The sequence below is a fragment of the Mchenga conophoros genome, linkage group LG12, assembly GCF_057382185.1.
Source record: "Mchenga conophoros isolate Kocher_MC1m ecotype Shallow Benthic linkage group LG12, M_conophoros_male_GT1.1, whole genome shotgun sequence".
Taxonomy (NCBI): domain Eukaryota; kingdom Metazoa; phylum Chordata; class Actinopteri; order Cichliformes; family Cichlidae; genus Mchenga; species Mchenga conophoros.
Genome location: NC_140537.1, coordinates 18,196,102 through 18,208,408, shown reverse-complemented (window position 1 = coordinate 18,208,408; position 12,307 = coordinate 18,196,102). Strand labels below are relative to the sequence as shown.

The 12,307-nt window shown below is 41.9% G+C and overlaps 1 protein-coding gene across 1 annotated transcript; it reads left to right on the top strand.

Annotated features, from left to right (window-relative positions):
- Positions 1-298: 298 nt before the first annotated feature.
- cox7c (cytochrome c oxidase subunit 7C) lies at positions 299-2,019 on the top strand. Its single transcript, XM_085294145.1, has 3 exons — positions 299-463; positions 1,345-1,492; positions 1,921-2,019. The coding sequence occupies exons 1-2, from the start codon at positions 389-391 to the stop codon at positions 1,459-1,461; spliced, it is 192 nt and encodes a 63-aa protein (XP_085150271.1). The 5' UTR covers positions 299-388; the 3' UTR covers positions 1,462-1,492; positions 1,921-2,019.
- Positions 2,020-12,307: the final 10,288 nt, after the last annotated feature.

The window sequence follows — 12,307 nt, the reverse complement described above, 5'->3', positions numbered from 1 at the left end:
TTCTGAGAGGAATGGGTTCCTTCACATTTGAAATCCCATGATAACTGAAAAACCGCAAATCGATGTCGTTGTCTGTCTGTGGATGAGACAGCATAGTGTGAAACGTTTTTCTCCCTGTGATGAAAGATCCCAAAGGCAAATATAGCCTAAACAACTTTTTTTTATATTTTTCTTGCTTGCTTGCTTTTTATACCTAATGGATTATAATCATTATGGGAAAAAACAAAAAACAAAAAAAAACCTGTAGTCGCTTCGGATACAATTGAACTACATTTCCCATACACATTAGTCTTTTCCCACTATTCTTTGCGTCGCTCCACGGCTCACCGCTAAAACAAGAAGGTCGCACTCTTTAATAGTGTACTGGATCAGAGGAGAGACTTCCACAATGCTCGGACAAGCTGTGAGGCGATTCGCAACGTCTGCTGTTCGTTCTTCACACTATGCTGAAGGACCAGGAAAGGTGAGACCACTTCCTGACAGCAGCAGTTTTACCATAATGGTGGTATTTTGTGATGAGGCCTTGTGTGTACGTACAGCCTTAACGTTAGCTAGCGGTACATGGAGGTCATGCCTGTCAGTTGACAAGAGCGTGATTGTATATCGAGCCAAAATAGCCGGGCTTTGGTTATTTTATATTCTACATCTACGTTTCCCCCAGTTTCTGGTAACATATTATATAAACTTGTGGCAGCAAAGACAGAATTGATGACAGGGACTACGAACTTTTGGCTAGCATTAGCCATGCTAGTCGGTTTGTGGCGACACCGGTAAAGGCTTTTAGCTTGCTATGTAACCTGCCTACTTTGGAAAATTTGCTTAACTTTGAAACCAATCTGAAATGTATATTGAGAGGCTTAAAAGTCTCGTAAACACTAAATTGCGGATCTATTCGCATAGCAGGAATCTTAATTCCTGTACAAGCTGTGCTTCCGCCTCCTGCTAAGGTCAGAGCAGTGAGGGAGGAAGAGAGGTGCGCTTAACTAAGAGTTCACCCTCTATACTAGTAAGCATCTATCAAAATTTCTGGTGATTTAAAAAGTGCAAATGACCAAAAAATTCCAGTTTTACAAGTGTACATGTACATATTTATTGTAAGGAATATATATTGTAATGCATGTTAGTCTTGGCTATTAAAGAAAACATTGCATTTTTTATTTACACACAGACTTATTACAGATCAGGGCCGACTGTAGCTTCTTTCTGATATTAAGGTGCACTATGGTGCTCTATTTGTCTTGTCTATAATTCTGATCATTCACAGGTGTAGTAATTGTGGTTCAGTGAACTATGTTCCATTTTCTAAGCAGTTGCCTACATTGTAATGGTCTTGTCTTTTTACAGAACCTGCCATTTTCTGTGGACAACAAGTGGCGCCTGCTGGGCATGATGGTGCTTTTCTTCGGCAGTGGCTTTGCATTCCCCTTTATTGTCGTCAGACATCAGATCCTGAAGAAGTAAAATGGCCCAGTGTTGTAATTCAGCCTTCAAGGTAATTACACCTGCCGTTTTTATCAAGCCCCATCTGCTTTTCGTTAAAATGTCAGGATGATGGGTGGCAGTTTCCTCGATATCGGTTTGTATAGTGACCTCAGATGATCGCAGTCCTTCACTGCACCTCTTTAGCCTTTTTCTGCTGTGGCATATCTTAAATAAATTACCTGTATGTCTGAGAGTGACAGTAACAAATGTCATGTGGGTTCATATTGCTGCTATGTTGTGCAGATAAGCTCGCACTTCAGCGAGTTAATGTGACAGTTTATTGCAGACATCGATTTGTATCAGGTGGGAGCGGGTCAGAATTGTTGTTGTCACATTTTCTCGTCACTGGTGTTTACTCAGAAATTGCTTTTCTGACAACCTGGCATATGCAAGTCATCTTATCGCTTACTTCCCCCATTTTCTTGTTCTTTCCCGTAGGTTGGCAGCTGGAACATATTTATCCATCAGAGTTCTATCGACGCTGAAGAATGGGAATCACCTAATTTTCTTTGTAAATAAAGTCTCCTAAAATGAGAATATCCTTGTCCATGTTTCTTGCACAGCTTCCATACATGTATGCACATTGTTTAAAAGAGTCAACAGTGATTCCAGTTGGCTAATAAATTATAAATTATGAAACTTACTAAACGGGTTATTTCCTGGCAATAATGGGCTTCCACTGAAAAACCAGGGGCTGTTTTTGGCTATATTTGGTGTTTAACCTGCAGCATTAAATGTGATTTTTAGTTGTGTACTGTTGTTCACAGCCAGATTAAAGTTCTCCAGATTAATTGGTTTTAATGCAGCCTTGTGTAAGCACATTTTGTTTAGACTGGCCTCATGTTGAGTCTGCAGACAACGCATGAAAGTAGGTGGTAAATTTAAATCCTTTGTCATAAGCTCCTGAAAGCAGTGAATAAAGTGGGAGATTAAAAATCGGTGTGAGGGGGTAAAAATCGTTGTGAGGGGGTTTGCAGAAAAGAATCCAGTCCTCCTGGTCTTAGAACTCTGATACGTTATTGTTCCAGCCCCCATCCAACACTCTGTGGCTCGGCGCTTCAGTTAAGCTCAACTGAATAACCTTTTCAGTTCAATTAACCCTGTGCTGCTGGCTATAATTATCCAAGGACAAAGTATTAAAAAGGGTGGTGTAGCTGCTCAGTTGGTTTGGAGTGGTAATGTTAAGAGGCTTTCTTTGTATATCCATTCAGGTCTCCCACGTGCCTGCAGTCATCTTTAGAAATCGGCTAAGGTTACGTTTTCATTTCCTCGTGATGTGCAGCAAAGAGGTACCACCTAAGTTAGCCTAAAGACATAAGGAAAGAGACACCGGGACAAGCTGTAAGCACAAGAAACAATGTCCTATATCTTTTGCCCCCTCCCTCCCCGCATATCCTTTTGTGCTCGCGCAACTCAAAGGAATTTGTAAACCTGTCATGCTGTTATGTATTCCCTTGCATTGCTGATGTTATGCTGCTGTTATACCTTTCTGCCAGAGCAGCATTCAGGTCATGCGGCTCTTGCGAGGTAGCGATAAACTTATTGTACATTTTAATGGGGTCAACAAGTAGAGGGTTATATTTCATAGGTGTGTTGTATTGTTTGGCACATACAGGTTGACCTTTCTTAGTAGCTCAAGGCTTTTCTGGTCAAAAGCACTTCTCGACATATAAATAAGAAACAGCGTTATCACAATACCACACTGTGCGTGCAAGAACACAATTTATGAATCTCCAAATGCTTGTTAGTACACATTTAACACCCACATTCGCACAAGCGCAGCATACTAATGTAGCAGTCTGATCACCGCATGTCCCGATTAAATGCAGGAAAGACGGGAGGTCTTGAGCTGCATTGTCATTCTGCTCAATGATGTCTCAATAGGTTCTCTGTTTACCAATTAAAATGCTCCATCCATCTCAGCCATAAACAATCATCCTTGCTCAGAATGGTCCTTATCAGTACATAATGAACCATCACGGTTAAGTGTGCGAGCCAGCAAATTGATGTCCTTAAGCTTCTGACATGAGGCATACTTCACGTTGGCTCTTTGAAAGTGCATCTCAAAGATCACTCTTTGCTGCACAGAGAAAAAGAATGAGCTTTCAAGTGTCATTAGGGGAGAGGGGGAGAGGGGGGGGGCTTATTGAAGTGATCCTCCATACAAAGTCTGCTTTTGAGTATCAAACACATGTCACCAGCTTAAAAAGTGACTGTTAAAAAGTCAGCTTCCTCATTCGTCCGCATTCCTCCACAACCAGCATATTATATAATAAAAAGAATGCTGCAAATTATGCGCATTTATTCTTTGGACTTAAAAGGCACAGCATTTTGTCTAGTGAGTTACTTTAATTCAATTTTGATACAGCAGTAAACATTTGAAAGCTTCACTTTTGGACTGTGAACTCTTGACAGTATGCCACTAATTGAATAGAACTGCTCGCAGCTACTTTAAATTTTGCAAATGGTTCACTTCAGTGCCACAGCACTCAGTGCTAATTTGGGAATGTCCCCAACATTTAGACCCTCTTTCAGAAAAAGAAAAAAAAAAAAAACAGGGGGACGAGGACTATAAAGACATGAATTTGCTCCCACTGAGGGTGCAAAATTTAGATTGGCGCCGACACTTACCAACAGCTACCAGCCTGAGAGGAGTGTCACGATATCTGGGCATCCGAGGGTGAAAAACAGGCACTAAGAAGGGAGTTCTTTCTCTTCCTAGTCATAAATGATCTATTCTCTGCCATTATGCACTCTAACTGGAGCTTTTAAGAATTCTAGTTGATGCCAGGCTCCAACAGCGAGGACCAATTAGATACAATGCTGTTATTTGGACAAGGACCAAGCTGCAGTGCAGTACCAGCGGCTTATGAAAAGTACATGAGGGTGTGCTGGCACAGGTCATATTACAGGAGGGGTACTACAGTGCCCACAGAAGTCTGCATCACCCATTTATTATTATTATTATTATTGTTGTATTTTTTTAAGATGGGCATGCTGTATCTCCTCTGCGTGGCACTTTGAGTGTTTGCAGGAAGGAAGCAGAAAAAGAATGAATTACACTATGAGTGTGCACCCAGCATGCCAAGTCTCCTGCAAGAGTTTGTCCTGCTGCATTTAGTATGTAAGTTTGAGGGTGGGGGAAAGAGAAAGGCAGGGACTGCTATTGTGTGAGTTTGCACCTTCACCGTAGCGATATCTGCTAAATTCATTACTCTAGTTGCCTTTAAATGCTTTAAAGTGTGTACACACACTAATTAAGGCAAAGCACAGTCATTAAAGTCCATACCAGCTCACCATTAAGTGATTGTTTAAAGTCATGCAGATGACTGTGGATAAAACAAAAAGGCTACCTGCAACCGCCGGAACCGCAGCTGCAAAGGCTGACAGCCTTCACTGCATACACTGCATCCTCCCTCCTTTAACTTATTTGTTCTTGCAGTTATGTAAATTGTCTTATTTGCAGTATTTGTGGCTATTCATTGCAGTCTCTGTAGTGCTCTGCATCTCACGTGTGGAATCTAATTATAGACTCATTTGCACTTCAGAGGAGAAGATAGTGGGCTCAGCCTGGTGTAGAGCATGCACAGAAGTCTAATAAAAACAAAAACAGACTCTACGTTTTATTGAATCCCCCCAGTAAGAGTCACTTTTCACATCCAGCCACAGCATTATAGTCAATTATGTTTGTAACTGTTAGCTGGTGAAAGCTGACTCAACAGTGATTGACAGTTTTATAAACATTTACTTAGTCTGAATGAGAGAGTGGGTGCCTGACAAATTCTCTCCAGACTAAATTACCCCTCTGGGGGGGATTGTTGGGTAACTTGGATGAGCTCTAATCAGCACTCCTGCACAGCCTCGTTCCACTGCGCCACCAATCGCTGTATTGCGTTGCAATACCGGGGAGTTCTCTGGATTCGGCCTGTACCCATCATATCAGCACGACGACAATGCGAGGTGAAAGCTGCTGTCTCCAGTCGCTGAGCAACACCTCAACTCTGCACTGTCAGTCAATAAAGTTACAAGGACACGATGAACTCCCAAGTTTTCTGCCAAGCTCGTCCTCCTCCCCCCCCCCCCACACCCACCCTCTACCTCCTCTGTTTACTACACTTTAGCTCAAAGATGCTGACGTGTGGAGAAGCACGGAACTGTCAGTGCAGGAAGATGAAGTGAACATGCGCCTCCCACTTTGTCGGGAGTGGGGCTCCACTGCCTCAGCCGGGAACTCTACACAATTAGTTCAGAGCCTCGAGGGGGATGGCTGCTCATAGGAGATGAATGCTCGCAAGATACAGAGTCAGCTGTCTATGTGAGCATTTTTGGATGTCACAGGAAAAAAGTAGCAATAATATATTTTTTAAAAATTGCAAGGAATACTTAAATTTTTTATGGAAATTAAAAGTCTGATTAGGGTAATCCTAGCAAGACTGAACATGTCTAAAAGCATTTTGTCAGAAGCACACGCTTACATCTCTGTACAGGCTTCATTCCACTCTGCAGCCCTTATGTTCATTAATGTTGCAATACCAATGCATGCACTCAGCTATCTTAAGGAGACCTCCCCCCTCCCCCTTTCATCCCTCCCTACTTCCTTTCTTTAACAGTGGCAAATCATAAAGAGGCTGTAAAGCCAAAGGAGAAAAATATGTCATGTGTCACGTCAGGCTTTTCTCACATTCAGTTTGATATGAGCAAGCAGAGACTTGGCGGGGATCCCGGCCGAGATTCTGAACCCAGCATAATCTCCAAATCCTCTCCAGCCCACTTCAGATCCCAGACCAGCCTTGAGTTCAATAATGTAACGCTACACACTGCCGCAGTTAATAGTAGCAAGTTTCAGGGTGAAAAAGTTTCCATTTTAAATAATCATGCCCACTTCAGTCCACGCTCTCCCACTCCGAGCCTTATGTTAATGCCTCGGATGACTCCAGTGTGAATGGATGTGCAATTTTCCCTCTTCCTTCATACAATATACAGTAAATTTTGAACTTAGCTCTGTGCCCTCTGAATGAAAATCATTTCCTTTTATCTTTCATTTTACCAACCGCGTGTTATCAAATCCTTCCTGACGTGTAAAAAAAACGATATCTTGTGAATAAATAAAATGAGCAAGTGGATTTCATTTTTTGTCCCTCAGTTTTCTTTTCTCCAGAAAGTTATTATGTCGTGTTTTAGTTTATTTAGCAGGAACAAGAACCTACTAATTTAAACCTATTTGATGTTCCCAAACACCTTATTTCTCTCACTGATACTTCACAGAACATAATCTATGTTGTTTACCTTGTCAGACCTCCAAAGAATGTTATTATGGCTGTAAAGCAGTATGTGGCATCTGCATGAATATGTATAATAGTCTGTTTGCTTATTGACTTTAACAAACCCCTCTCATATTTGCCAGGGCTGGGTTTGTTGGGGTCCATGTGATCTACACAGAGAAGAAAAACTAACAGCGAAAGATATCTTTCGCTCGAATGAAGCCTCTCTGGAGATTTCTGCTGCGATGGAACTGCGTAAATGTAGTGCGGGAATAAGGTCTGACAATGTGAGACTAGTGGAAACAGAGAGCAAGATGGATGGCGGGGAAAAAAGGCGGGTTCTGTTGATCACTTGTTGTTGTTTTCGCTGCTATGACTCTCTTTTCTCCCGCTGACAGAGAGAAAATATTAGAACCTTTCTTCTTTTTCTTTTTTTTTTTCTTCCTCAGCCAGAAACTGCGTCTGTTGCTCTCCAGTGGTCTCCTTCTCTTTTTACTGTCACTGGAAACATTCAACCCAAGGCATTTTCACACAGCGAGAGGCATCTGCCACCACCAACCTACATATTCACACGCACATTTGCTCACATACAAACCTCTGAAACAGATGAACAAACATCCACAGTGCATCCACAAAAAACGCCGGCAAAAATATGTAAACATTATTTGCATAATCACACACATGCCTCCGTGAATCCAAACACACTTTGGGACTGAAGTCTGGGATATTCGTACTTAGCGTGCAATTACACTCAATTTTTTCGAGACTCCTTTTTTATGCTTCATATATTTATGCTACTTACAATTGCATTAAATAACTAGACTAAATGGAGCTGCTATACATCCAGCAGGTCTCTACCTGAAATGGTGCCACATATGCAAACTATAGCAATGCCTGTATTATAGCTCCAAAGCAGCAATAGATAAAATACCTGAAAGTACAGATTGACCAAAGAAGGCAGAGAAATTCTAATGAACGCAGAGAGCAGAACTGAGCAAAGAATCAGCACAGGTATAGGAACCATGCAGTATATTTAGGATTGTTTCCCACAGGGAACAAATACCAGCCTGAAGTCTGAGAGTCAGCATTTTTTTTTTCCAGTTTTTTTGCAGCTCTGTTTACCATATTTGCAAGATTTCTCAGGTAGCTCCACAGTGGTCTCCCAGGATAGAGATGCAGAGGTGTGGAGTTAAGAGAAGAAGTACAGCTGCGCACTACTGTAGTGCTCCTGGGTAGCCTTACAGCTCCCCCACATGGAGAACAACGAACCACTGAGCTGTGACATATAATAAATAACGGGAGATGTAAAATACTTGTCAGTGCCAAGGTTAGGGTATGCTGCATGAAGAGGAACTTGCTTGACTGTCATCGACATAAAATCTAAACAACTTTTTTTTTCTGTGCCTCTGTCCAAAAATTGCCACTCGTTGATATTAACGCTGATCGACTCTAGGCACGTTAAACTTTGAGGTAACTCGTGAATCACTGAGCTGCACAGTAAGAGTCCATACAAACACAATTCGATAGCACCACATAGCTCTTGCGAGTGCATTCGTTCAGAGGGCAGGATGCAACTATAATTGTTGCCTTTGAACGCAGGAACAGAGACACAATACAACTGACTAAGCCAAGACTGTGCTGTGCAGGGGGAAATCTGAATGAAAGGGGTTTGTGTCTCCCAGAGGCACGGAGCGAGGACTGGGGCAGAGGAAGGCACGGGGCGCACAGAATGGTTTATTTTTCTGCAGACCAGTCTCCTCCAGGATGTTCTTTGGACACCACCACAGATGTTTTGGATGTAACGAAAAGGCACAATTGGGGCTGGCCTGAGTTCAGTTTCGGTCTGTGAATGGCGCCTTTCAAAGGTTCTGCTGAACCACATGGTGCCCAGGAACTCGGGCGCAAAGCCTCATTAGAGTTACTCGATGTTGCAACCATAAAGAGGCTCAAATAAGTCTGTTATTTACTTATTTATTAAGTTTGTTTACTTTTCTCTTGATCCTGAAGCGGCATAAATATTTGTAGTACAAATTAGATGATGGTTTGAACGTGCCTCTGCATGACACCTAATCCCTCCAGTACTCTGCGTGTGAAATACCTCGGCAGACAGAAATGTTTCTGCACATCCTTCAGAGCTGCTGTCAGTGATGAGGTGTTTAAAGTTTAAAGGTGGTGAAGTGCTAACTTTATTTTTACAGCGGTTACTCTGAGTTATACAAATTTAATTACCTTTCACTTTTCTACTGGATACGGACCGCTCAGAGTTTTGTAGGCTCTTCCTTTCGTTAGATATCACAGCTTTTACCCGTGCAGGCTTTATAACGTGAGTGACATTCCCGCTTTCTCTTTGCAATTATGAATGCCCAATCGGAACCTGATGTAATCGTTACCTGCTGAATTTAGATTTTGCACGTGCACGTGGAGGTCAACACAAATAAAAAGCTTTCCCTAGGCGCCGCAGCCCCTTTGCACCGACAGAAGAGGCCACGATATCCAATTAATAAAGGAGGTTAAAGTTGACTTTCCACTGGCTGGTCCAATCTCAGCAGGTGCCCTGGTTAATTTGGTGAACAAAGTCATGGCGGGGGTGGGTGGCCACTTAGGAAAAAGCGAGTCGGAGGAGAATGGATGGATGAGAGGAAGCAGGATAAAGACTGAGGGAAAGATTGCGGCCCCCTGACAGCTCAGCACGCATTGCAAATGAGGAAGCTGACTGAACAAAAAAAAACATCTGCTGAATGTGTAATGGGAGCGATCAGACCGGTTCAGGAGAAAACTGCGTGCTACATCAAACACCAAAACAAAACTTTTGCGACTTTTGGACTAGATAAGTCCACTGAAGTTTTTGCTTGTTTGTTTGTTTTTTACTGCCTCAGTGGAATGACTCTTTGTGTATCAAGTCTGCATGTAAATGTCACATTTCATAGACTGGCCTGGTGTTTGTTACATAGCAAAATACTGTTAGGAGCTTTTTTTGTTTTTTTTTACATCTCTGCTTAGTCCAGAGTCGTAGTACATGATCAGAAAAGTTTTTCTGATGTGACATGTAGCTGTTTCTTTTTCATAGGCCTCCCCTCCTCAGCTCCCACGTGGATATGCAATCAGAAGCATCGTTCACTTGACTCTACCCGGGAAGCCAGTGACTCTTCTCTCTGCAAAAGGAATCCTGCGAGCTCAAAAACAAAAAGATGGACAGCTGTTGCCACAATACACACACCCCCTGTGACAAGCCGCCAGGGACGAAGCTTATGACTATATCCACTTTTTCCCTAAATTCACATACAAGCACTGTTGGCAGCTTTTCCTCAGCAGGCTGAGAAGAATTCCTGTCTGCTGCCTTTGTTTTTCTCCTCCCCCTCCATCTCTCACCCCTGCACCTCCCCGTCTCCGTCACATCTTCCACGCTTTGGTTTATGAATCCAAACTGACGGCAGGCAGACTTCTTTTCAAACTTTGAGAACAGTGACTCTGAATAGAACATGTAGCCCTTCGGCTCCTGGGGGCTCCAACACTCCTGAGCTTTCTTGAGTGGTGCATTTCAGAAGTGGAAAAAAAAAAAAACACATATTCAAAATAAAGAAAGTGACAAAGCAAAAAATATATATATGAATTTCTTTTCTCCAAAGAATTCACGAAAAGGTAATCCTAGAAAGCGCAGGTAATAAAGGGATTCGTGAAACTTGGGGGTAGCATTTGTTTAATAAAAAAAAAGAAATCTCAGAGAACTTTGGCCACACATTACTAGGATTTCACAGCTGTTTCATCATTTCCAATGGAGATCTAGCTTATCATTACAAGCTCTTGAAGGAGCCACTCTCAGCAGTATTATCTTGATGCAATGTCATCAAATCATAGCGTGCCCTTATTCTGAATAAATGTTTTCATCTAGCCTTGAAAAGCTTCCCCTATGGCTACAGCATAATATTTCATTACTTTGGTGTAATTTTCACTGGAATAAATTGAACAAAGTAATTTGATGCAGCCATGGTCTTTTAAAGTTTGAGATTGAATTTCACCTACCTTCAAAGTCTGCTAACACAATTAAGCTTAGTTCTTTGACTTTGAGTCTCTTTGTTCTGAACGTCTTTTCTTAGAAGTTAATTGCATTTTTTTGGGGGGGGGGGGGGGGGTTGTTCAGCAGTATAAAATGGCCATTTATGATGCCTCACTTATATCTCTTAAACCAGGCTACCCTGTTGTTGAGTAAAACACTTAAGGTAAAATTTTCTATATACCGTTTTTTGTTTTGTTTTTGATCTGTAGAATTTGGGTTTTATAAATCTATGTATGTGTTTGTGTGTGAGAGAGGGAGTTTGAGGTTCTGTGTTCTCAATAAATTTCATTTTTTGAGAGGATTTGGGAAATACTTGGTGATGAATGAAGAAAGTGTGAAAGAGAGGTGAATGAGGAAGCGTTAAGTATTAGAAAGGCCAACTATGAAGTGGATGAATAGTGGAATGGCAGCTGATCCAGATGACACACCTGAGGAAGTATGGAGAGGATGTAGGAGAAAGGGCAGTAGACTTATTAACCAGATTGCTTAACACAATCATGGAGAGTGAGTTGATTCTGAGGAATGGAGAAATGTTCTAATCCTGCATTTCAAGAACAAGGGTGATGTTGGTGTAAAGTTGATGAGCCATGTCATGAAGCCACGAAGTTGTTGAAGCTAGGTTAAGAAGAGAGGTGATCATCAGCAAGCAGCAGAGCACTACAAATGTAATCAATGTTTTGAGAGTGATGATGGTGTATTGAAAGAGTATAGAAAGCCTCACCAGGTGTGCAGTGACTGATAAATTCAAGGTGTGGGTGGGATTACGTCTGCCCTGAGTCTGTTCTCGTTTGTGATGGTGATGGACAGGTTGGGAAATCAGGTCAGGCAGGAGTCTCTGTGGACGATGATGTTTGCAGATGACACTGTGATCTGTAGTGATAGTTGGAAGCAGGTGGAAGAGAGCCTGGAGAGCTGGAGATTTGCTCTAGAGAGAACAGGAATGAAAGTCAGTAGAAGCAAGACAGAATACATGTGGACAGCTGTAACAGTAAGGATGCAAGGAGCAGAGGTAGCGAAGGGGGATGAAGTTAAATATCTGGATTCAGCCATCCAAAGCAATGGACAGTGCACAAGAAGTTGAAGAAGAGAATGCAAGCAGGGTGGAGTGGATGGAGAGGAGTGTCATGGGTGATTTGTGACAGAAGGATAGCAGCAAGAGTGAAAGGGAAGGTAGTGAGAATTGCTATCATGTATGGAGTTTGGAGGCTGTAGCACTGAAAAAAGACAGGAGGTGGAGATGAAGATGTTAAGATAGTAGATAGATAAGAAAAAAACAGGAACTTTTCTGTCATTTCCTTGTTTATCTAGTACTGAACTACTTTGGTATAATATGAGTGGCATTGTGGGTCTTTAACAATAGAAAAAGCTGTAAAACATTTGAAAATACACCCGATGAATCCAAGGTCCACTACTGACAATGTGTCCCAAATTTAAAATGATAATCTAGATCAGATCTCTAATCCTTAAACCTAACCAAGGAAGGAAAATGGCAGATTAGCCTGGGTAAAAG

Coding starts and splice junctions, on each gene's coding strand:
- cox7c (XM_085294145.1), top strand. CDS start 389: ATGCTCGGACAAGCTGTGAGGCGATTCGCAACGTCTGCTGTTCGTTCT. Junction 464..1,344: donor ATGCTGAAGGACCAGGAAAG/GTGAGACCACTT, acceptor GTCTTTTTACAG/AACCTGCCATTTTCTGTGGA.